At 35.6% G+C, this 25,360-nt stretch overlaps 1 protein-coding gene across 1 annotated transcript in view; it reads right to left on the minus strand.

The window, feature by feature from the left end:
* The window catches only part of LOC150096673 (twitchin-like), a 2,440,784-nt gene that overhangs the window by 481,858 nt on the left and 1,933,566 nt on the right, over positions 1 to 25,360 (minus strand). The window contains exons 107-108 of the mRNA XM_090408679.1: positions 15,774 to 16,061; positions 7,181 to 7,346 (exon numbers count right to left, since the gene is read on the minus strand). Of these exons, the coding sequence (XP_090264805.1) occupies positions 7,181 to 7,346; positions 15,774 to 16,061 (454 nt within the window). The remainder of the gene's footprint in view (positions 1 to 7,180; positions 7,347 to 15,773; positions 16,062 to 25,360) is intronic.

A 25,360-nucleotide genomic window follows, 5' to 3' on the forward strand; every position in this document is an offset into this window, starting at 1 on the left:
CTTTTGCTGCCCGGGGCGGTCCCTGAATTTGCTGCTCCCCTCTCGATACACACCGAAAATACTACAAAAAGTCAAAACGACGTATAGGGAAATAAATTAAAACACTATGTTTATTTTTGAAGTAAAATTTAATTTCAACATTCTAAAATGTTATTTTTCTTGCTTTTCTGTTAGCAAAATCGTCAATGACATTGGTGAAGTCTATTTCATAGTAATATACGTAATTCTTAATCAATTTTATTTAGAAAAACTCCTCTCACAACTAGCAACACTTATAGCAATTGTGAAGAAAATTTGCAGTAGTGTTACAATATTTGGAAATGAGTTCTCCAGACTGTATTTTAGAATTAAATGCAAAAGTTCAAAATGGTTCAAAGTACCACCCAGGGCTGGCTGCCCTCTACGCCCCTCCCTAGCTACGCCTCTGGAATGAACAGATATATGCGATAAGCGGTGATAAAGGTGACTGAGCAAGGGCAGATGTGGTGGGGAAATAACAGTCAACAAGTTAAATGTACAGAACTGCTTATAGATCTAAAATTGAACTGCTCTGTTTGTTTACCATTGCCAGAAGTATCAGGAATAATGGAGATGAAATGGTTTTGCTGATTGAGTTTATTCACCCCAAAATCATTGGATTTAGTGAAACATATTTCAATGAAGATGATATCCTAACAGGAATATAAATGGAAGGGTACAGTATTTATCATGAGGATAGAAAGGACAAGAAGGAGGGGGGGGGGAATTGCTGCTGATGATAGCAGGGGATTTATGTCCATATAAGGAATACATGAAACAGGGAAATAGTGGCAGTGGTTATGGGTGAGTGGGGTGTAAAGTAGAGGTTGACAGGAAGACATATTTAGTTGGATGTTGCTATAGTCCAGAGAATGTGGGGGATTATGATGAAGAAATGCATAAACAACTTGAATTAATGAGCAAAGAAAGGGTATTTCTTATGGATGATTTTAATTAGAAGTGTACAGATTGTGATAGCATTTGGAAATATAGAAAATTAATTTCTCAATCTCAGGCAGTATGTAAAGGAGGTCACATGAGAATTGATAGTTTTAGATCTGATAATTTCATCAGAGGATGTAATTGTGAGTGGGATTTCGCATTTCCCTCAAGTTGGTGAGAGTGATCATGAAGTGTTCTTCTAGGTTATAGCTAGTCATATGTTGCAGCTACTTTTATGAGGAAAGAACAGATGCGGAAGTAAAAGCTGGTGATTATCACAAGCTTAGGAGAGAGTTTTAAGCTATAGCATGAAATGAGGATTTCAGCAGAAAGGAAATAAATGCTGCTTGGAAACTTACAAACAAATACATAACAGCATCAATGTGTGAATATATTCTGAAGGCCAAAAAGCTGAATAAGGTAGGAGTAAAATAGATGAATGAGGGGCTTAAGCATGAAATATGGAAGAAGAAAGTACTTTGGATGCAGTACAAGATGAAATATGGTAACAGTCCACTACATGAAGAGTACAAAGAACAGTCAGGAGAGTGACTCAGTTAGTAAGGAAAACAAAAGTGCAGTATGAGCAGAAATTGGCAAATCAGGCAAAAAAAACCTAGAGGTCTTTATATATGTGGCAGGTAGAAGGAAGAATTATTATGGTCAGATGATGTTAACAGAAGAAAATGGTAGACTGTAGCTGCTGCAGAAGATATTCTTGAGGTAATCAGTGATCAACTCATAAGGGTGTTTCACCCTGATCAGGGTGAAATCATGAGGAAATTAAGTGTGAAGGATATAGAAGAGGATGGCTTAATTGTGAGTGAGCAGGAAGTATTTGAGGAAATAAATAATCCTCATGATAATAAGCAAATAGGATTTAATGATATATCACCATTGTGTCTTGTTCCAGGGAATTGGCAGTAGCATGTATGCCTGTTTAATAAGTCTTGCGACAGCACAGGTTCAAAGGGAGTGGAAGGAGGGTAAAATTGTTACACTGCATAAAGGTGGTGATAAGGTTGTGGCTTCAAATGATAGATTCTGAACAAGTCGGTGTGTCAGTGCAGGGAAACTAGAGTTCCCAGGGTGGATGGTAGCAGGGGTGGCCTCTTGTGGGAATGGGTGCTTGGGGGGTGGACGGCATCATGTAACACTGAATCCAGTGTGGGGTCTGGAGGGGGATAAGGATAGGTATAGAAGCAGTGACAGTTTTATACTTTATACTAATGCAAGGAGTATCTGGAATAAAGGAAATGAATTGGTGGTGCTCATAACGTCAGCCTGGCCAAAAAAAAAAAAAATTATTGGGATTACTGAGACATGGCTGACAGAAGATGATATAGTAACAGGAACAGAAGAGCAGGGTACAGGATTTTTTGGCAGGATAGGAGAAGAAAACGTGGTGTGGAGTACTGCTTATGATAAATGATGACTTATGCCCTCTAAGAGTGGGGACTTTGGAAGGAAGTGACACTAATGGTTTTGAAAGCATGTGGTGTGAGGTAGAGGTGGGCAAGACAGGATATTTAGTGGGGTGTTGCTACAAGCCAAGGAGTACAGAGGGTTGGAAGCAGGAGATGTTTAGGCAGTTGAGCTTAGCAAGTGTAAGAAGAATGATTATGGGAGATTTTGAGAACAGCAGTATAAATTGGGAAGAGGAAAACGCATGTAGTAATATGAGAATGGAATTTCTAGAATTCTTGAGGGACAAATGTCTTAGGTAACATGTAATAGATGGGAACAAGAGGTTCAAGAGTTTTGGATTTGGTCCTTGTATCAGAAGAGCTGATAATAACTGAGAAGACATCTCTCCCCCCCCCCCCCAATTGGAGAGATTGACCATGTCGTTTTGACATGGAAGATGAATAGACATATAGCAGCATCAATGAAGTGGAACGCATGTGGAATTATAAGGCAGGCAATTATAATGGTACAGCAATCCCTCAATTAGTGCATCTAATGGGTTCTTTAAAACACGCACATTAATCAAAAACGTACTAATCGAATATAATAACCTATGGGAAAAAGTATAATTCGTTCCTCAAATTTCATTTTTGACCCTAATTTCTTTTTTATATAAAAGAATTAGGATATATATCTTGGGGTCTAGGTAAAGGAAAACCATGAATCTGAAAGACAAAACAAATTAAAAAAATAAATTCAGAATATAAATTTATTATTCTACTTCTAAACAAACAATTGAGCTAACTTAGTTTGGCAGGCATTTTGTTTCCTTTTTTTCATACAACTGACAGTATGGCCGTGTTGCCTCTTCTACTACTTCTCTCTCTTCATCAGGGTCAGCCTCTAAGCATTGCTGCTTAAAAATACTTCAATTGTATGAAATGTATTTTCAAATTGTTTCTGTGAATTCTCTTTGGGCCTGTAAGTGATTAAATTTTCTTCATATTCTTCAGGATCTTCCTGCTGTAAATCTAAATTTAGCAGGTCAGAATCACTCAATTTCTCAGAATGAGATTTAATTAACTTCGATTAATTTGAAAAGCCTCTAAATTCACTTGCACAATGTGGAAGAATGTGCTTCCAAGCGGCCCGCATATTGCTAACAATAATTTCATTCGACTTTGCGACTTTATAACCAGGTTTAGATTTTCGTTATTTGGCCAGAAAAGACTTGTAAGGCATTCCCTTCCAAAAAAGGCCTGTTTCATTGACATTAAATATTTGTTGGTCACAATAGCCCCCTTCTGTCACAATTTTCTTAAAAATCTCTGGATAATTTGCAGCCACCTCTTTATCTGTACTTGCAGCTTCGCCTGTGATTAGAACATTATGAAGGCTACTTCTCTTTTTGAAATGTTCAAACCACCCAGCACTAGTGGACTTCTTTTCTTTTCTTTTTTTTTCCATCACTGATAGCCCTTTCTTTCAAGGTTGCAAAGAGACTTAATGCTTTTGATTTAATAAGGTCAGTGCTGAGTGGGATCTGTTTTTGGCTATACTCTTCAATCCACGTAGAAAGAAGTCTCCCTAATTCAATCGTTATAATACTTTGATTTCAAGTGCATGCATTATGAACTTGAAGCAGCTTAACCTTTCTCTTTGTATTCAGCAGCTTTGCTTAAAATTACTCTTATAGTTGATTCACCTAATTTTGTGTTCTTGACCTATCTTTGCTCTGGACTCAACTTGTTCATTTTTCTTTATTATTTCAAGTTTTTCTTGAAATTGATTAATGAGATTAATTTGCACTCTTTTGTTCACTAATTCTTTTACTCATGATGAAAGGTTGGGAAGATATTTTAAAATAAAAAAGTAAGGAAAATAATTGCAAAGGAAGCACAATATATGATCATCAAAATGCTATGTAATTAGCAGATGCATAAATTTTGTCAGTAAATTTATGCATCGATGAGGGAAAGGCATAAATTGCCATTTTTCTGGATTTTGCAAAGGTATTTGACAGGGTGCTACATGATAAACTGATATTTAAGTTACAGCACATGGGTTTAGATGTCGGGTTAGTCAGCTGAATTCAAGATTGGCTGTCTGATAAGTATCAGAGAGTTGTGTATGGTGGGGCAATATCAAGGAAGTAGAAAGTTACAAGTGGGGTTCCACAGGACTGAGTACTGGGACCTGTATTGTTTAATTTTAATATCATTCATGCTGTCAATGGATTGCAAGGGGATATACAGTTTTTTGCAGATGATGTGAAGGGTTATTAGTAATAGTACAGATGTGGTGGCCCTGCAAAATCTATCCCCATGGCTTTAACAGGCCTTTAAGGCCCACAACCTTCCAAGCATGCTTGGATTTCGTAACCGAAATACGAGGATAGAATGGTCACTCCTATGCCTCAAGGTATTCTTGACTGTATCCCTGTGTGTTCAAGGGTCCGGTTTGCCTGCTTGCGGGATGAAAAACACCAGATAAACTGGCGGAAAAAACCCTACTGCCCGCGCCCAAGACCGGCTAACTTGGCTATGGCTAAGGAAGATCCTTCAGCTCCTCATGTCACCGACGGGAATCGAACCTAGGACACTCCTTCCCCAGGCATATAGTTGCGAAGTGCAAAGCCACTAGGTGGCCCTGCAAAAGGATTTGAATAAACTAGACCAGTGGTCGCCAAAGGGATCGATATGACATTGTTAGGGGCTGATTCGGGCTCAGGGGTCAATTGGGGGGTCGACAGAAAAATATAAGACATCATTGTATGGGTAATATTTATTTTGGTTAACTTGGATTACCTCCATGACAAAAGACATGGAGGTAATGACAACGCAATTAAGAGTGAATCGTGGGATCAGTACCTCCATTTTACAGGTCCATGAATAGGACCTGTAAGATGTAGTAAGGTCATGAAAATAGTTACTGAGGTCAATCAAGTAAGCCAAAATGATGTATTTACCAATAAACGGATGTTGGTGGTTCCTGCCGGCCAGCGCAGTGGGAGTGAGATTGCAACACGTACGTGGTTCTTATTTACTGATACTTACAAGTATTCGATCCCAGTCTCATTTTTGCACATCGACATACAAGTGAGTGTTAATGTTCTAAAATTCATCAACATACACATTATAATTCAATCGTTATTTATTTACGAACTAAACTCTCTATGTTGAAGAGTTGAGCAGCGCTGGTAGTAATACCAATGATATTAATTCCAGTAGTTTATTGATATTACTGGTGATAGTAGTAGTAATAGTAATATAATAATATATACTATATTATACATACAATAAACACTGTAACTATAAAATAAACAATCTAAAAACTCACATAAGGGGGGGGGGGATAAAAAGTCAAGAAATGCTTGAAGGGGTCGACGGGCAAATGACTTTGGCAACCCCTGAACTAGACAGATGAGCAAATGAAGGGGGGGGGGAGTCGGTTTAATACAGCAAAATGTAAAGTCTTGAAGTTTGGGATACATTGATGGGAGGCTGCATACTCAATTAGAGCTGTACTAGAGACAAGAGATCTGTGGGTGATGATCGATAGAAAACTGAAATTCAGGAGGTATATTGCAAAGGTGGTGAATGTAACTCACAGGATTGCTGCAGCATCCTTCTCAGAAGGACACTGACCTGCAGAGATAGAAGAGTTATCATTCTGTTGTATAAGACCCTGATCAGACCACGCTTAGACTATTGTTCTTCAATTTGGTCCCCAGGATTTGAACAGGATAAATTAACTGTGGAGAGGGTGCATAGGAAGATAACAAAGATGGTTTCAGGACTGTACAATGTTAATTATGAGGATCAGCTGAGGGAATATGGACTGCAGAGTTTGGTGGATAGAAGAAGGAGAGGTGATATGATTGAGACTTTTAAACTATTGGGAGACACTGGGGAGTTCTTCCACTTGATGGAGCAGCCAGAAGGAGCCATCCCTCGAAAGTACAAACAGAAGCTGTGAGCAAGAGGGTGAGGAGTGGTTTCTATGCATGGAGGTTAGTGGAACTGTGGAATGCATTGCCTGAGAGAGTGGTGAGAGCAAGAACGGTCAATGAGTTCAAGGAGTGGTATGATAGACTTTGTGTTTCCTAGGAAAGCCCTCCTGTGATGAGTCTCTTGACTCCATGGAGGCCTGAATAATAATAATAAATTTAACTGTATAAATTTTATTTTCATCTTATCATGCACATTTTTCTCTCTCCAATCTATGTCACTATAGTTGAAGTTCCCTGTAATAATTTCTTAGCTTGCACTCATTGTGATATTCTCTGGAAGCATGTCAGCAACATGTGCACCTCCTGGTCTATAGCAAAAACCAACAATACATTTTATGCCTCTATCTCACATCATATAGTCTCGAATGAATTGTCTTCTTCGGTCCTAAAATTCTCTTAAACTAGTTTTGCTGACTTCAGGTCTTTAGCTGTCATCAGTAATTCCATCCTCCCATTCATATTCCTATTCTCTGTGAAAATGCCATCCTCCACCCCTTACATTCTACCATTATAATTATATTGTCTTCTTTTCTCAACATCCAATTCCAAAACCATTCAAATGCAATCCAGCAGACATCTACTTGTCCTATTATGCATCAAATTAACTTCTGAGATCTATATAACCTTTCCTCTTGCAAATTTAATAATTTAAATAAGTTATTAATTTTAGTTTATTTAAATTTAAGGAGAAATTTCTTTTTTAGGAATATGAGCTCTTTTGTAAAAATATGCTGATGATGTTTATATTAACTGAGGTCATTCTGAAATTGATACTATGTTCTGAATTATGAAGTTACATACCGAGTTGTGCCACAACGTATCCAACTACTCATTGGAGCTTCTCGTTTTTCAATAAGATAGCTAGTAACATGGCTACCACCATCCCAGAGAGGTGATTTCCATGACAGTGTAATGAAGTCATCACATATACTTTCAACAACTGGAAAACGAGGTGGATCTGGTTTATCTGAAAACAACAGATTTTTTAGAAGAGAAAATTAATTTAAACTGAATAAATTATATTGTAATATATATATATATATATATATATATATATATATATATATATATATATATATATATATATATATATATTATAATTACATAATATAACTGAAAAAGAGAGCCAAAAGGCTTCACTTCTGCAATGCAAAATTATTCAAAATAATTTGAATAATTTTGCATTGCAGAAGTGAAGCCTTTTGGCTCTCTTTTTCAGTTATATTGCCAAATTATTTTGAATGAATTTTGAATCCAACATTATTTCATAGCCGAATATAGAAACTACAAGAGTTTCATGCCGAATTTATGAGACTATAAAAGTTTCAGCAGATATAAGCGTACGCCAAAGTAAAGGTGGAGCAAGCTCCGATCAATGTCCTTAGTATTTTCCCATAATGTAAAACATCTCCTAGGAGATGTATGATGTTATACATTATGTGGGTGGGGGGGGGGTCACTACCCAGATCGGTTTTTGACCTTTTTTGAGGTCTCGTCAGTGGGAGCTAGACCAAGAATACTCAGGATGAAGTGATGCAGAACTTGTACTTTACGATATGAGTTGCTATAAAAGGTGTCATTTACAAAAGGCACCAAAAATTACTGAAAAAAAGAGATGTGTTATACATTATGAGAAAATACTAAGGACAGTATATATAGTCTCTATATTCGGCATGAAACTCTTGTAGTTTCTATAATTGGCTATGAAATAATGTTGAATTCAATATCCACTTAATTTGAATAATTTTTGGTGCCTTTTGTAATGTGACACCTTTTTTAGCAACTCGATTCGTAAAGTACAAGTTCTGCATCACTTCATCCCGAGTATTCTTGGTCTAGCTCCCACTGACAAGACCTCAAAAAAGGTCGAAACCGGTTGGAAGCGTGGGTGATGATCGGCAATGCTGTAGCCCATGAAGTTTTAACTGAGGCGTGGCTGTTGCTGTCATCCAGTTCCAGGGGAGGGGTAATGAATGGCAATGCTGTAGTCTGTGAGGTTAACTGAGGTAACAGCCATACCTCAGTTAACTGCTGTTGTCTCAGTTGCTGTTATCCTTCCAGATGAGCAAATGAGCAGCTCTGCTTAGTGGTGGGGGAGCCTGCCACAGTGTAGAGCCAACCAGTTCTCAGAGTTCTTCTCAGTGGCAGGGTGAACCTGTCACTGAGGGGAACAACGCTGAGTTTCTGATCATGTGGGTCACTCATTATTGAGTGATCAGAGGGATTTTATTAGTTTTTGGAGAGGTATCCCCATACTTAAATAAAGGGAAGCCAATTGGAAGCTTGGGTGATGAATGGCAATGGTGTAGCCCATGAAGTTTTAACTGAGGCTCGGCTGTTGCTGTCACCTAGGTCCAGGGTAATGAATGGCAATGCTGTAGCCTGTGAAGTTAATTGAGGCATGGATGTTGCTGTTACCCTTCCAGATGAGTAAACGAGCGGCTCTGCTCGGCGGTGGGAGAGCCTGTTACTGAGGGAAACAATGCTGAATTTCTGACTTTCTGATCCTGCGGGTCACTCATTATTGGATGATCTGGAGAGTTTTATGAGGTTTTTGGAGAGGTATACCTGCACTTGAACAAAGGGAAACCGGTCTGGGTAGTGACCTCCCCCCCCATAATGTATAACATCATACATCTCCTAAGAGATGTGTTTTACATTATGGGAAAATACTAAGGACAGTGAGCAGAGCTTGCTCCACCTTTACTATGAGTTGCCCTCGAAAGGTTGGCGTACGCTTGTATCCTCCGAAACTTTTTCTCTATATTCGGCATGAAACTCTTGTAGTTTCTATATTTGGCTATGAAATAACGTTGGATTCAATTCCACTTAATTTGAATACATAATATAATTTTTTTTGATCTTAAACAAAGAGTATAAAGCCATACTTTAACAACAGTTATGTCATAGAAATAATGCTTGTGAAATTTTCCAAATATGAAGATTTATAAATGCTTAGCCATTTACAAGTATTCATATAAATCACATACAATACTGCAATTTGCCTATAGGAAACATGTCTAATTCTGTAGATTTGCAAAGTTTGGTGTATAATGATGCATATTTGCAAAGTTTGGTGTATAATGATGCATATTTGCTAATTTCAGTGTTGAAATTTGCCTCTGTGTAAAAATGACTGTATTTTTCCTGCACTCATAATTTTCTTAAGATGACATCTTTTACTTATTAGAAGTCATCAGACTTTCTATGGCTCATGTGGTATCGAAGATGCCTTTGGATAGAGGACTGTGGATCAAATTTCCTCTAAGATGTTAATGACCTATTATCAGGGCTTTTTAACTTGAAGGTGAAATAGCTGGTCTCAGTGAACTGCCAGAATTAGTTTTAAATGCCCAGAACAGTGAAAGTTTAAGGATAAAGTTTGACAGGTTTGGTTTGGTTTGGTTTACGTTTCATTGGCACAAAGATTTTCAACTGAAGGTGAGTTATCTGGTCTCATATGGAAGTAGAGGGTTTTTCTCCTGGAAACCCAGGTTTTTCGTCCCTCAGAATAGGCAAACCAGCCATTGAAACCCACACAATTAACATATATAATACACTGGCCTCATAGCATGAGTTGCTTCGATTGTAAATCTAAATAAACCAACCAAAATTGGCACAAGGACAACAAAGATCATACTGTGCCATAGCAAAAGTTATAGCAGTATATCAATAGTGAAAGATAAATAAGTAAGTAATATACATGTAAAAAAATCAAGTTAAGCGATGCAGCATTTGCATATAAACAAACTTACAGTAAACACCACAGCAGCAGCACACAACTAGTCAAAGGTAAATTAGTAAATAATATGTATGTACAAAAATTAAATTAAGGAATGCACTGTCTATATATCAATTAAATTACAGCAAATTTAATTGATATACTGCTTGGAAAGAAGTCAACGGACACTGCAGCTGAGGAAAAAATACATATGACGCCTACCTTAATAAGATGTAGGACCTCTTTTCACTACGATAACTACAGCAGTCCTATAGGGCATACTGACCATAAGCATATGATAGCGATCAATGGGAATTTTGGATCATTCTTCCTGTAGGCATGTAATGAGGTTCTGGACTGTTGTGGGATGGATGCCTCTTAACCTCACCTGATGCTCCAGTTCATCCTACAGATGTTAATCCCACAGATAGTTATCCTGCGGAAACTGAACAGATTCATGCTCCTTATTACCATACATGATCTCTTTTTTTCAATTCACATTCCTAAAATTAAAATCTCCCATTAGGATGATCTTCCTTTCATTTGATCAATTAAACTGTCTAATCATTTCACAATCAGTCTCCACTTTCTCTGGCCTATAACATCATATTAGATAACCCATTCTATTGATCTCAATTTCAAATAACTTTAAAATCTTCACATGTACTACTATTTTCCACTTCCACTCACGAAGGACACAATTCCTCTGATATTGTTAACAGTACTCCCCCACCTCTCTCTTCCTATCCTTATTGGAAAATATCATTTCAAGTCTTGAAAATTACTTGAAATCCTGTCATTTTAAGTCCTGACAGTATATCATCCTCGGTCAAGCAAGATTCACTTATGCCAATTATCTTTGGGTGTACTGATTCGATCAGTATTACAAATTGAGCTTCTTTATTTCTGATATTCTGTACATTGGTATACAATCATAACAGTTCTCTTTGAGGCCATTCCATCAATGCAATCATTCTGTGCTCTCTCTGCTTTAGTACACTTCTCTTTTCATTCTGACCATCTCCACTTTCCTTATCCTGAGTCTGATTTACATTAGTATTCTTATTATCCCTACTCTTTTGCATCATTCTGCCCTGCCACATTCTGCTTCTCAATCTCTCTTTCTAGCTCTTAGTGGTATTAATTTCATATAAAAACTTGTGTATTCTTAGTAAACAACAATTGCTCCAAATAACTACCACCACCAAACCCATTCAAATGCATTCCATCAGCTTTGAAACATTGTAACTTTCCTTTGAATTCATTCCATCAATTCACAATTTGAACACCATCTGCACAACACAATTCAGTCATCTTGTCATTCAGTATCATTGCTCCCCTTCTCAGATTGCTACTGTCATCTCTGGGCAACAAACTAGTCACTTTCTCAATGACACTATTATCCTTCACCTCCTGTAACAACATCTTTAAATCCCTTTCCACATTCTTTGTCTCACCATCCAATTTGTTTCTACCCGCCATTACCTTTAATTCTGATGCCTCATTGTTTCCGTCTATGTAAAGTATCTGATATTCCTTTTATTGTTCCACCTGGAAAACATGTCTTATGCACCTTATTTTTTACCACACCTTTAATGATTGAATCACCATATAAAGTAACTTTATATAGTGTTCATAGAATTCATTTCTATAGAAATATAGAAATGTTGTTCATTGAGTGAAATAAGTCAGTCAACTCCTTGGAGGTTGTTGTAATAATAATAATAAACTGAGCACAAATGCTATACAAGAATAAAAAGCTAAACATGACCCATCTTTAGATACTTGCTTTTTCCTGTTAACCTCCTTTTCATTTACATGTTATTCTCTTCTTTAAATGTTCAATTTCTTTCTCCATACATTTAATTTGACTCTTTATTTTCATTAACTCTTGCCTAAGCCCTTTGCCGTCACTCTTATTTTTACCGTCATAATCACCTTCATCCATTTTCTGATTATTCCTGATAACACCGTTCTCATTTCTGGAACACCCTAACCTTTCATCGGCAAAAACATAAAACAATTGTCACATCATATCCGCTGCAAAAAAGTCCAGGGAAAAACTCAATCTCCAAGTCGAGACTTTCTGCATTGTTGTGTATGCTTCTTTACTGCCACTGCTGTCATTTTTATAATGTTAACTAGCACCTCCACGTTAATCAAAATAACAATCAAAATGAACACTTAATTTTAGAACCACAATACCACAGTACAATGATTATATCCTGTATAGCTATCACACAAAAGCACTATTTATACAAATCTAATTAAGAAAAAAACTTTTCGTAACACTGTTCAAATGCACTATGAGAAGAACCTCATGGTTCCTGTGAAAGCATAGTTCAAATAACAAGGACATGATTGCTTCCATATATGTTCTCTTTGACATCTGACATGAGCACTGGAAAAATAGCAGGGTAGCACATTGTGAGATCTATTGCAGAATATGAGCTGGCAGGCATGTGAAAGAAGAAATTTATTCTAGTATTCAGAAGGGAGAGGTCTTTATTGCCAATCATTCACTCAATGATACAAGCTTCTTCATTTGTGCTGGCACTACCCCAGCACAAATAAACAAGGAAATTGATATGAATGATTTTAAGGTTCAATATGTTAGAAATGTTGTTCATTGAGTGAAATAAGTGTGTCAACTCCATGGAGATTGTTGTAATAATAATAATAATAAACTGAGCACAAATGCTATACAAGAATAAAAAGCTAAACATGACCCTTGGAGAAGAAACAGTCAGTAATTGCAGATCTCAGAAAGAGTTCAATAATTTGGATGAACAAATACATTACTTTATTATGCATCTCTTAAGGTTACCAACTGCCAATGATGATAATGATCTGAAGGTAGTGAGTGAATTGGATTCAAATCATGTCAGTCATTTGCACACAATTTCAATATAAGTGTTAGCCCAATTTGTTTGCAGTTCATTCACTGAGAAACAAGCAGAAACTTATCCGATTGGTCTGATATAAATTCATAGGTGAAAGAAAATTCCACATACTCTGAATTGCTTATTTCTCATGCTCTGCTAGAATACTGACCTTTTTTTTCCTTTTTAAATGCAAATCCCACCCATGAATGGTTAGAAACAAGCACATTTTCATACTGTGAATGGATTAAAGTTTGTTTAGGTAATCTGGAAATCCGGTTCCAGAAAATAAATGTGGAACTTTGTTTTTTTCAAACAATTCAGGGGCTTTCAAATAATAAGGATGCTGACAAGGTTTGGACTAGTAGGTACACTTACAATGCAAAGTTTATGTACAACAACATGTCATATAATACATACATAATATAATTTGTCGTCCCAAACATTAAAAACTACAATTCACTGAAGATTATACTATGCATCTGGTGGAATATGGATAGTATGTTATGAAATAAGAAACATATACTATAGTGAGAGAGAGACTGGGTGCTGAGCTCTAATTAACTGAAAAAGTTAATTATAGAAATCTGCATTAAGATCTCTCATCATCATCATCTCTGCAAGATATATATGCTTTGGTTCTATAGCTTCTAGAGTTATAATACACTGATCAAGGTTAAATTTAATAGATAACAAAAGTACATGTATTATATAAAAAAATCTGTAAATATTTCATTTCATTTGTTCATAAAATGCAAGAAGATTGGGGGAAAACAAGATGTCGTTGTTTTGCATGGAGAGTTATGAATGATTGGAATGCATTGTCTGAAGAAAATTTGAATGTATTTAAATGGTATGATGAGCTGTGTGTATGGCCAAGGGACTTCCTGCAAAGAGTCTTTTGACTCCACGAGGATCTTGGGATTATAATAATAATAAAATGAAAAATGTCATTTACTCGAATCCTATATGATCCTTTTGGAATTTTGTAGGTCTCTATCATATCATCCCTGTTTATCCTGTTTGCTAGCATCTGCAGTTCACAAATTCTCAATTTTTCCTTGTAATCTACATTTCACAGTCTTGTATGATGGACAGTATCTTAAAAAAAAGGTAGGCAGCAGTGGCTGCCCCATGGTTTTGTTCTTATTCCACTGTTGTTTAACTTATTTGTTAATAATATTTCACTTGAATTGATTGAGGTCTTCAAATGTTCTGGCAATGCAAAGTTTGATAGAATTATAAGGAGTATTGCTCGCGTGTACAGAAAGATTTGATAGACTTTTATCTTGGACAAATGAGTGCGATTGTAGTTTTAATATTAAAAAAATGCTGTGCTTTGGAGTTCAGGGATATATGGATGCATATTGTATTGATAGAGCTATGCTTCAGGAAGTGGATGGCATTCAGTATTGTGAGCTGATGGTTGACAGTGGACTAAAGTTCTGAGGACACAAAAAGTGTTCTAAACACTGAATCTTATTGCTGCCATGATATGAAAGATGTCGACAAATAGGAATAAAGAGGTGTTGGTGGAGCCACCGTATAAGGCATTGATCAGTCTACAGATGATATTGTTCTCAGATTTCGTCACCTAGTTTTCAGTAGAAACACCAGAGGAGATCCAGAGACAAATGACCGAAGTGATATCAAGTCTTGAAAAATTTGAGGGAATGTAGATTGCAAAAGTGGACAAGAGGAAAAGAGGTGATATGATAGTGACCTTGAAGTTATGAACACATTTTACCAAATTAATACAGAAGGGATTATAAAAGGAGTGGAGGATGAGATAGGTAGAACAAGAGGACATCCCTAAGTTGTGGCAAGATGTGGTGAAGAAGTTTGTGAGGAGTAAATTTTCTATATGGAGAGTGGTTGATGAGTGGAACTCATTGTCAGAATGTGTTGTGAAGGCAGGGAGTATAATCGATTTCAATGTTCAATGTTATCAACAAGTTTCTAGATAAGTGAGCCTCCCACAATGAGTCTTCTGACTACATGTAGGTCACTGGAATAATAGTGGTCGACATGTGTAGATTTAGCAGAAAAGGAACCTGTTGATATTCTTTTTGGTGACTTGGTAACTAACTAAAGGTTCAACTGAAGGATTATGTTTGGACCAACACCACCCAGCCCAATACAGTAACCACTTATAATGATATCCCTACCCTTTACAAACAGTATCTTTATTAAATCTTAGATAAATTATTTCCTGACAAAGTTAGTATTATGACAACCTTCATAAATATTAATTTGTACAGAGACAGTATGCTTATCAATATGTAAAATTAGTACTTATTTAATGTAAGTCTGTTACAGAATGAGAATTAATTTCTTCAGTTCTGTAACATAATATAAGTAATGTATTACACTAATGGTAAGTGTGAGTTATTTTTAACATTCCACTACATTTACATTTGCAATATAGTACCAACCCTCAACTTTTACTGAATAGAGTTAGTGCATATAATACCTCAACTACTTCTTTAAACTTCTTTGTGTAATTGTAACTTCTGTAGGCTAGTAGGGCCATTTTTGTGTCTTGGTATCATATATTTTCTTTTGTGGTACAAAACTCTAAACTGGATTTACAGCTCCTGAGGTGAAATGAGTTTTCACCATGAGTCTTTTGATTTCATGGAAGAATAAAATAATACTAAGATGTTATATGAAGTGCTTGAAGAGGAGGAATCAGATTGCATATATCATATTAAAGCACATTTACGCTAAGTAAAGAACTTCAAACTTCTGACTAATTGTTCAATCACCCTCCACTCCCTCAAATACTTACCACTTATTTGAATTTTAATAATAGCTTGGTCAACTCCAAGTTCATTTTCAGCAACTAGCCTGTATGGACCATTGTCAATATTAGATACATCTCTTATGATCAGTATGGCATGACGTTCTCCCACTTGAACATCATAATGACCACCACTTTCGATTTCATCTCCATCTTTTGACCATTTCAGTTTTGGTTTTGGACAGCCAGTAAAGGGAAGTTTAATGGTGACATTTTCACCTTTTTCAAAGCTGGCAGTTTCTCTGAAGCGAGGAGGAACGTGAATCCTTGGTGCAGCTGTAAGCAAAGAAAGAAATTTAATATGCAATAAAATATTTTAGGCATTTACTCTTTTTTTAGCAGTTAATCTAAATAAATTTAATGGTAATTAATACAGAAGCTTTAATAGTAGAGTAAAAGCAACCCAAATAGAATGAACATGCTCATATATTTTTCATGCGCTTTTATATAAAGACCTTCAATTATCTTCAAATTAAAAAAAAGAAAAACACCTCTATGAGTCTTTGGACTCCTTGGAGGTGTCATGAATAATAATAATAAAAAAAGTGTTGTGTCACAAACAGAACTGAAATTTTGACACTAAATCACTATATAATTTCATTGTGTATAAGATAAAACATAAAGTTCATCATGTTGAGAGAAACAGTATTTGAGAAAATTAGTTATATATTGAGATATAAAGACAGATAACAATGGTTGTTACAAAGACAAATTGTGTCAATTTTAAAATTCCATATACAGTAAAATCTACAAAGCTCATTATTTCATGGTGAATAAATAAAGAAATTATAAATAAGATTATGCTATCTGGGTATTATACTATATTTGTCTGCAAAATTATATTTATCTTTCTGCCTTTCATTCTGAGGAGGATATGATATAAAAATAAATAAATAAATAAAAACTAATTTTTTTTATTTGCAAGAAGGCTGCAATTATTGCAGCCTTCCTGCATTTTGCAACTAGCTAAATATTGAATGCAAAGTATGGATAGCACAGGACAATGTATTGTTGATAATATTCTGCACTCCATTTGCTCTTTATCCATTCTACTTAACATTACTTTTGATATATCAACAAGATCTTAAAACAAAAATTTTGATAAGTTTCTCTCTTCTTGGAATTCAGGGTTGGAAGGCTACAGGTTTTATTAGTAAGACTATGCTGAAAGGTTAGGACCATCATGACCTTATATGTTTCAAACTACAGAAAAAATACTCAGCTTGCTTCCAGAACTGAAGGCTACAAGAATGATGAGATTGGAATAACCACTTCAGGGCCTCCTGTGCCAGACGTTACTATTTTGAAAATGAGGAAAACTAGGCTATGCATAGGAATATAAGAATATAAGGAATATGAAATATAAGAAGCTTATTTCAAAAAGACAAAGTATAAAATATCAAACAAGAAATAGAAGAAATGAAATACAACATCCCTTGGAATGAGTGAGGTTGGATGAACAGAATCTGTAAAAATAAAGACAGGTACTTATATTTCAGTTTATCCAGGTGGAAGCAAGCATGAAAATGGAACAGGAATTTTAATGAACAGTTATACTTCAAAATCTTTAAATGACTACATCTTCATTTCAGACAGAATTATGATTAAACTGAAAGCCACACCAATTCAATTTATGCATTTTTCATTTCATTTCGTTTCGTATGGTGCTTCAATGGCCATGAGCCCCTTTTATGGGGAGTAACATCACCACCTCAATCCTCCTTATTTTTATCTGGGCTCAGGACTGGCATAGCTGACAATTCAGACCTATGGCTGGAGGGATTGTCTTAAGTATTCTTGACTGTATCCATGTGTGTTTATGGGGATGGTTTGCCTGCTTGCAGGATGAAAAACCCCAGATAAACTGGGGGGGGACCCTACTGTCCATGCCCAAGACCAGCTAACTTCGCTACGGCTGAGGAAGATCCTTAAGCTACTCATGTCGTCGATGGGAATCAAACCTAGGACACTCCTTCCCCAGGCATATGGTTGCGAAGCACATAGCCAGTAGGCTAACAGCATGGACAAGTTATGAATAATACAGCTATATGCTCCTACCACCACCAGCCAGATGGCAAAATAGAAAGATTGCATGAAAAGACAGAAGCATTAAAACAAGTAAGAGCAGATGAATTCTTGATAGCAATTGGATGACATGACAATATACAATATAAAAATATAGTGGAAAATTTTGGGAAAGAAATTACCAAAGTGAAAAACTGACTTTTGTAAGGAAAATTACCTAATAATTATTATTACTTGGTTCAAATATCATCCAGGATAACTCTGTACATGGGAGGGCCCAGAGGACCACAAAGAGTCAAATTATTATTATTTTTTTTAATAATGATTAAAAACATATTTAGAAACTTAGTAAGCCAAGTTAAAATTTATCATAGTGGTGAAGGTAATTTAGATCATAACCTATTAGCAACCAACAATAGAAATAACACTGAAGGAATTAACAAAAAGTAATAATTAACATTTACAGCTCAAAGGAAATGATGAACAGGCTTCAAATAAATATACACAAGAAACAGATAATCAATTTAAAGAATTATTTCATTGTGAATATGAGGAATTGAAAAATGATGGTAGTAAAGCATGTGTAATAATGAAAACTTTGAATCATTTCAATGAAATAAATCTCAAAACATCAGAAGAGCTCTCTAGAGAAAAAGGAAAAAAGAAAAGAATGGATGACCGCTGAAATTCAGAGTTAATTAAGAGAGAGAGAGAGAGAAGAGGAGGGAGGATGAATATGTGGGAAGAAGGGTCATGCAGATGGATGTGCAAGGAAGGCGGAAGCGTGGGCGGCCAAAGAAGAGATGGAGGGAGCTGGTAGAAGAGGACTTGAAGATGAAGAACTTGGATATGGTGACAGCCCAAGACAGGAAGGTGTGGAGGAGACTCATAACAAACAGTGACCCCACTTAAGTGGGAGAAGCTGTAGAAGAAGAAGAAGAAGAGAGAGAGAGAGAGAGAGAAGGATAAAGATCTGAGGAAATGGGAAATTAAATAAAGAAATAACTCAGAAATGTAAGGAGGCAAAGGAAATATAGTTGAAGGACAGGTGTCAAGAAACTGAAATCCTAGACAGTCACCATGATTTTACAAAATAAAAGAAATTACGGGTATGAGTTAGATATTCTAGAACATTGGGAGAAATACATTAAAGACCTATATTCAGACAATAGAGAAAATCCAAAAAACTAAGAAAGAGAATGAAATAGATTACCTCCAATTCTAACTGAAGAAGTAAGACATGCTCTTAAAAATTAAAAAAAAAGTAAAGCACCAGGTCCAAATGTAGTTACAAATGAAATGCTAAAAAATTAGGAGATAATGATATCATCCGGTTAACAAAAAAATTTAACTGAATATATAATTATGGTATCTTGCCTAAAACTAAGAATAGCTCAATAATCACCCCCCCCCCCCCAAAAAAAAAGCACTTCATTAAGATGTGCTGATTACAAAAGTTTGCTTAATGAGCAATGCCTTAAAATTGATTTTGTTAGCATTTTGTTAGAATATTAGCTAGATGCCTCCGTAGCGGAATTGGAAGAACAGCAGAACATTGCGCCCTTCGATTGGAAAAGACCTGGGTTTGATTCTTGTTGTGACAAGGGGAATCCTTATATAGGTTTTTTGATTGAAGGTGAGTTAGCCAGTCTCATATGGAGGTAGCAAGGTTTTTTTCACCTGGAAACTCAGGTTTTTCATCTCACATACAGACAAATTGGCCTTCAGAACACACACAATTTACAGACAAAAAAAAATACTGTTGTTGCTGATGATGGGCAGTAGATGGCATTGATGGTAGTAGTAGTGTCATAGTAGGAGAATTAAGTAATAGTGGAGAGGGTGAGATGTATTTAGCGAATTAGAGTAGAGTATCCTCCCACAATAAGTCCTTGGATTCCCTGGAGGTGTCATGTAATAATAGATGTCAAAACTGGATAAATAAAATAATAGCTGAAGAACCATATGGATTCATTAGCAGAAATTACACAAATGATGAAGTACTAAACCTCAGAATGATATGAAAAGGATCTAACTCTGTTCATAGATTTTGAAAAAACATATGACCCTGTCTCTCACAATAAACTTATAGGAATTTCAGAAAAACATTGGTTTGGATGACAAAGATATAAGGATTAAAGAATTACAAAATAAAAATCAAAACAACAACCTGCAATAAAGATAAAAAGTGGACTGATAAAAAGAGGAGTCTGTCAGGGATGAGTATTAGCATCTGTGCTGTCTGGATTAAAGGATTATGTAAGAAATAAAGCCAAATAGAGGCATTTCAATTGGTAGAAGAAAGATAAATAACCTGTGATATGCACACAACACAGTACTAATCACTAGGAATGAAGATTTTCAAAATATAGTTAATGAACTAACAGAGAACAGTGATAAATTTGGATCAAAAATAAACACACAAAAAAGCAAAAAACAGTGTTGTAAAATGGTGGTGCCTAAGCATAACCTTAAAAGGCCACCCTATAGAATAAGTAGACAGATTTATATATATATATATATATATATATCTAGAAAGTCTAATAACTGATTATGAAAAATGTTAATTAGAAAAAGAATGCAAATAGCAAAAACAGATTTCTTAAGATGAAACAAATACCAAAAGAAAAAAAAAATCATTATAATTTCAAGAATATAGCTATTGGCTTCACACACATTCAGTCTATCCTCATAGGGTACATTCCACAGACAACTCACCATCTTGTATGCTTGCCTCTGAATCTTCACCACCACTTCGTCATTCCCAAGAAACCTGAGCACAATAATCTAGGTGCGGATGTATAAAGGGGAGTAACAACTTCCTTATCTCCACTTGTTAGTGTGTTCTTCAACAGCCAAATATGAGCGGCCTTAGCAATTAGCAACATGCCCTCTAAACTTCAACCCTTTGTCTACTGCCACACCAAAATACCTAGTTTCATCTATTTCATGGAGTATAGTCTAGTTCCATCAACAGGGTAAACAACTTACAATCTATTTATTCCAAAATCTATAACTTTACATTTCTCCACATTAAACTGGCATTATCTGTTGCCCATACTGATAACCTATTTAAATCATTCTGCAGTCTCCACATTACTTTGATTTACTATTACTTTTATCATCAGCAAATAATGAAAGATTTCCTTTCAGATTATTTCAAGTATCATTTATGTACAAATTAAAAGTGGTATATGGAGGAGCAGAATTCAGGAGAAAGCAGGTGACTAGTGGTGTGATGCAAGGTTCCTGCTAGGAACCTTGTTATGTGGATAAGATTGTGGACTGATAGACAGATCACAATCTTCTCCACATACAGTAACCAGTGACATATTCATTCCCTTTTGTTTTAATTTGTCTAACAGAGTTCCATGTGGTATCCTGTCAAATTCCTTTATCTAACTCAGCTTACTCTCTTATAAAAAAAAAAAAACTTAATAAATTACTAAGGAATGACCGACCCTTCATACCATATCACAGCATTTCCCAAACTTTTCCTACGACGGAACACTTCACAAATCCTGAAATTTTAACGGAACATCTTGGTTATTTTTTAATGTATTAATTAATTATTAACACATTACAATATTAATAATTAATTATGGCATAATCATAAAGAGTATTAGTACACTTATGTATATGGTGTGACATGCTGACAAATATAAAATTACATTTAAATAAGTTATCAATCACTGGACTAATGAAATCTTGTAGCATATTGTAGTTTCCCAGGCCAACAGTGTTAAATTAATTTGTGCTGATTTTCATTGACATATCCCATTCTGATCACGAAAAATTTATAATAAGTACTTATGAGTGAATGCAGACTTTTTCTCCTGTGTGCTGCATTTTGCCCTCATTTTGTACATTCTGGAGATCACATTGTAGGCTGGTGGTAGATGACTCACTATCTGTTGTGTCACAAACACCTTTAATAAGAGATTTCTTAATACCAAAATTAAACAAAGTCCCTTGTCTCTTATTCATATTAAAATTTAAATCTGCAGGCCTGTTACTTTCAAAAAATCATGGCACTATGGTTTCGAAACTTTCACCCTACAGTACGAACTTGCGAAAAAAGTATTCAGTATTACTAGATTTGAGAACTGGATACAGACTACTTTATTATTATTATTATTATTATTCCTGATACCTCCAAGGAGTCCGAAGACTCATCGCGGGAGGACATCTTCAACTGTCTCTACACCTTACCTCTACTACGAATCAACGCCATCTACCGCCCACCTCCAACACCACCACAACTAGTAATTTTTGTCTGTAAATTGCGTGTGTTCTGAAGGGCCGATTTGTATGTATGCGGGATGAAAAACCCGAGTTTCCGGGAGAAAAAACCCTGCTACCTCCGTATGAGATCGGCTAACTCACCATCGATTGAAATCGACCAGATAAAGATTCCTCCCGTCGTGACGAGAATCGAACTTAGGCCTATTCCAATCGAAGGGCGCAATGTACCGTCGTTCTTCCAATTGCGCTACGGAGGCGCTTCAATTTTGATCTTTGATCTTCAATTTTAGTGGAAAAATTTTCTTTATACTTCCTTGCTGATTGGTCACTGACATTTGCTACACAGATGTCATTTCCTTCAGTTTTGAGAACAGAGGATACGCCGCCCATTGTTATAATCTGCTTGCAGGCAATTTTTATGACCGGTAAACAGCGGTATTCCCTTTCCCAAATGTTGAAAAGTTTCGATATGTGAAAATTAACAATACACAGATGTTATTAGGCATTCTGGATCTGAGCTTTTTGACATACTCATGAATATTATTCTCCTCAGAATATTTTCACTATAAAATATTTCCTCATGAAAAATGCTTAGAAAACTAAAATGACAAATTCCAGGAGAACTTCTCACGGAACACTTATTCACCTTCAGCAAAACACTAGTGTTCCATGGAACGCAGTTTGGGAAACCCTGCCATATCATATTCTTATCCATCCATTCTTGAATTCTCTTTTTGACCAATTTTTCCAATACTTTCACCACCATGCCTGAGATATTGGTTGATCTATAATTTGCTACTGCAGTCTTAGAACCTCCCTAATGCAAGGGAATTATTTTGCCCTCTTTCCCTCCCTTTGAACTCTACCAGAGCTGAGACTTAAATTAAAGAGCCTAGTCAGAGGCATCATTGCCAGTTCCTTTGCACATTCTCACAAAATCCAAGCTGATATCCCATCTAATCCCACAGCTGTATTTACATGGAGATGCTGCAATATTCGAAGAGCCTCCGATTAATCTAACTCTGTTCCCACTTCAGTCTCTGTCATATATGTCACAGCTGCAATCCCACTTGGATGATATATCCTTGTAAAGGGGTCACTCAGAAACTCAGCTATTTTATTTGCTTCTGTAACATTGTCATCAACTAAACTCATTAAAGTTATTCTTCCATAGTCATTCTTCCTCTTACTTGCCATGTAACAAAAGAACTCTTTGGGATTTCCTTTGGCCTACTCAGCTAGTTTCTTCTGATGATCTGATTTTGCCTTTTTTCCTTCCCATCTATATCTCCATGGTTGAAGTCCCTCATAATAATTACTTGACTTGCACTCATTGTACTAATTTGCTGCTGCATGTTTTCTAGATCAGGGTTTCCCAAACTGTGTGCCGTGGAAAACTAAAATGACAAAGTCTAGGAGAAGTTCTCCTGGAATTTGTCATTTTAGTTTTCTAAGCATTTTTCATGAATAAATATTTTATAGTGGAAATATTCTGAGGAGAATAATATTCACGAATATGTCGAAAAGCTCAGACCCAGAACGCCTAATAACATCTGTGTAGCAAATGTCAGTGACCAAGCGGCATATTTTTAAACATGGAAATATTCATGAATTATTGTTAATTTTCACACATCGAAATCTTTCAACAATCAGGAAAGAGAATACCGCTGTTTATGACTGATCATAAAAATTGCCTGCAAGCCAATTACAACAATGGGCAGCGTATCCTCTGTTCTCAAAACTGAAAGAAATAACATCTGTGTTGCAAATGTTAGTGACCAATCAGCAAGGAAGTATGAAGAAAATTTTTCCACTAAAATTGAAGATCAAAGTAGCCTGTATCCAGTTCTCAAATCTAGTAATACTGAATACTTTCTTCGCAAGTTCGTATTGTAGGGTGAAAGTTTCGAAACTGTAGTGCCGTGATTTTTTAAAAGAAAAATAGGCTTGTAGATTTAAATTTTAATATGAATAGGAGACAAGGGAGTTTGTTTAATTTTAGTGTTAAGAAATCTCTTATTGAAGGTGTTTGTGACACAACAGATAGTGAGTCATCCACCACCAGCCTACAAGCGATCGCCAGTATGTACAAAAGGATGGGAAAACTACCAGCACACAGGAGGAAAAGTCTCCACTCACTCATAAGTACTTATAATAATATTATAAATTTTTGGTGATCAGAATGGGATATGTCAATGAAAATCAGCACAAATTAATTTAATGATCAATTAATAATTAATAATAAAAAATCAGCTAAATTACCAATTAATTATTAATTAATACATTGCAAAATAGCAAAGGTGTTCTGTGAAAATTTCAGGATTTGCGAAGTGTTCCATCGCAGGAAAAGTTTGGGAAACGCTGTTCTAGATCATCCCTGGAACCCCCTTGGTCTATAGCAGTAACCAAAGGATATATTTTGTCTTATTGGTCTTGATCTCACAACAGACTGTTTCAAATAAACAGCCACCCTCCTGCCTATTGCCTATTCTTTTTTGATTGCAATTCATTGGCTATCATCAGCAGTATCTCCTACCTCTATCCTGTCCTCCCAGAAAATACTAAACCCTTTACATTCTATCCCTGTAACTACATCATCTGCTGTTAGCCAAGTCTCACTAATGCCTATAACTTTTGGTGAAGTTGCACTAATCAATACCTAAAACTCCTCCCTCTTGTTCCTGATACATCTGGCATTAATATAAAGAAACTTATCATGTAGGATGATATATTCTTGTAATGTACAGTACAGTAATGAGAGTATGAAGCACCTGTGGCAAGTGTCTAACTTGCATCCCCTCTAACCCAAAAATGACAAAAATTTTGAAATTTAAATGTAACAAGTTAAATTTTACTAAATGCAATATGTTAAATACTTACTATTAACCCCCATCAAAATGAGTTGCAGTGTGAGAGATAAAATAAAAATATTATTTTAATAATTGGAATCCACTACATTAAAGAGGTGATGTTTTGTGAAGAATTTACATATGAAGGAAAATAGGAAAAAGTTATCATTCTGTGCTTCACATACTTTAAGTACTAAATCATCAGCTATTTTCAGACCCTTGAAATTATGTAGGTCTATATTATGAATATACACCTCTGAATCAAAAAATTAGAATAATCAAAGAAATTGTGTTGAATGATTTGCAATTATAATTTCTTGCATAGAAAATAATTATTATACATATGAATCGGCATAATCTAAATCTGCATGCTTTTGTAGATTATATAACCATGTAAACACACAAAAATGTAATATAAATTATAAGAAACTGTTATTTAAAAACATTCAGAAAATT

Source organism: Typopeltis vanoorti, chromosome 18 (genome assembly GCF_054136105.1).
Source record: "Typopeltis vanoorti isolate ZY-2024b chromosome 18, IOZ_Tvanoo_1.0, whole genome shotgun sequence".
NCBI classification, from domain to species: Eukaryota; Metazoa; Arthropoda; class Arachnida; order Uropygi; family Thelyphonidae; genus Typopeltis; species Typopeltis vanoorti.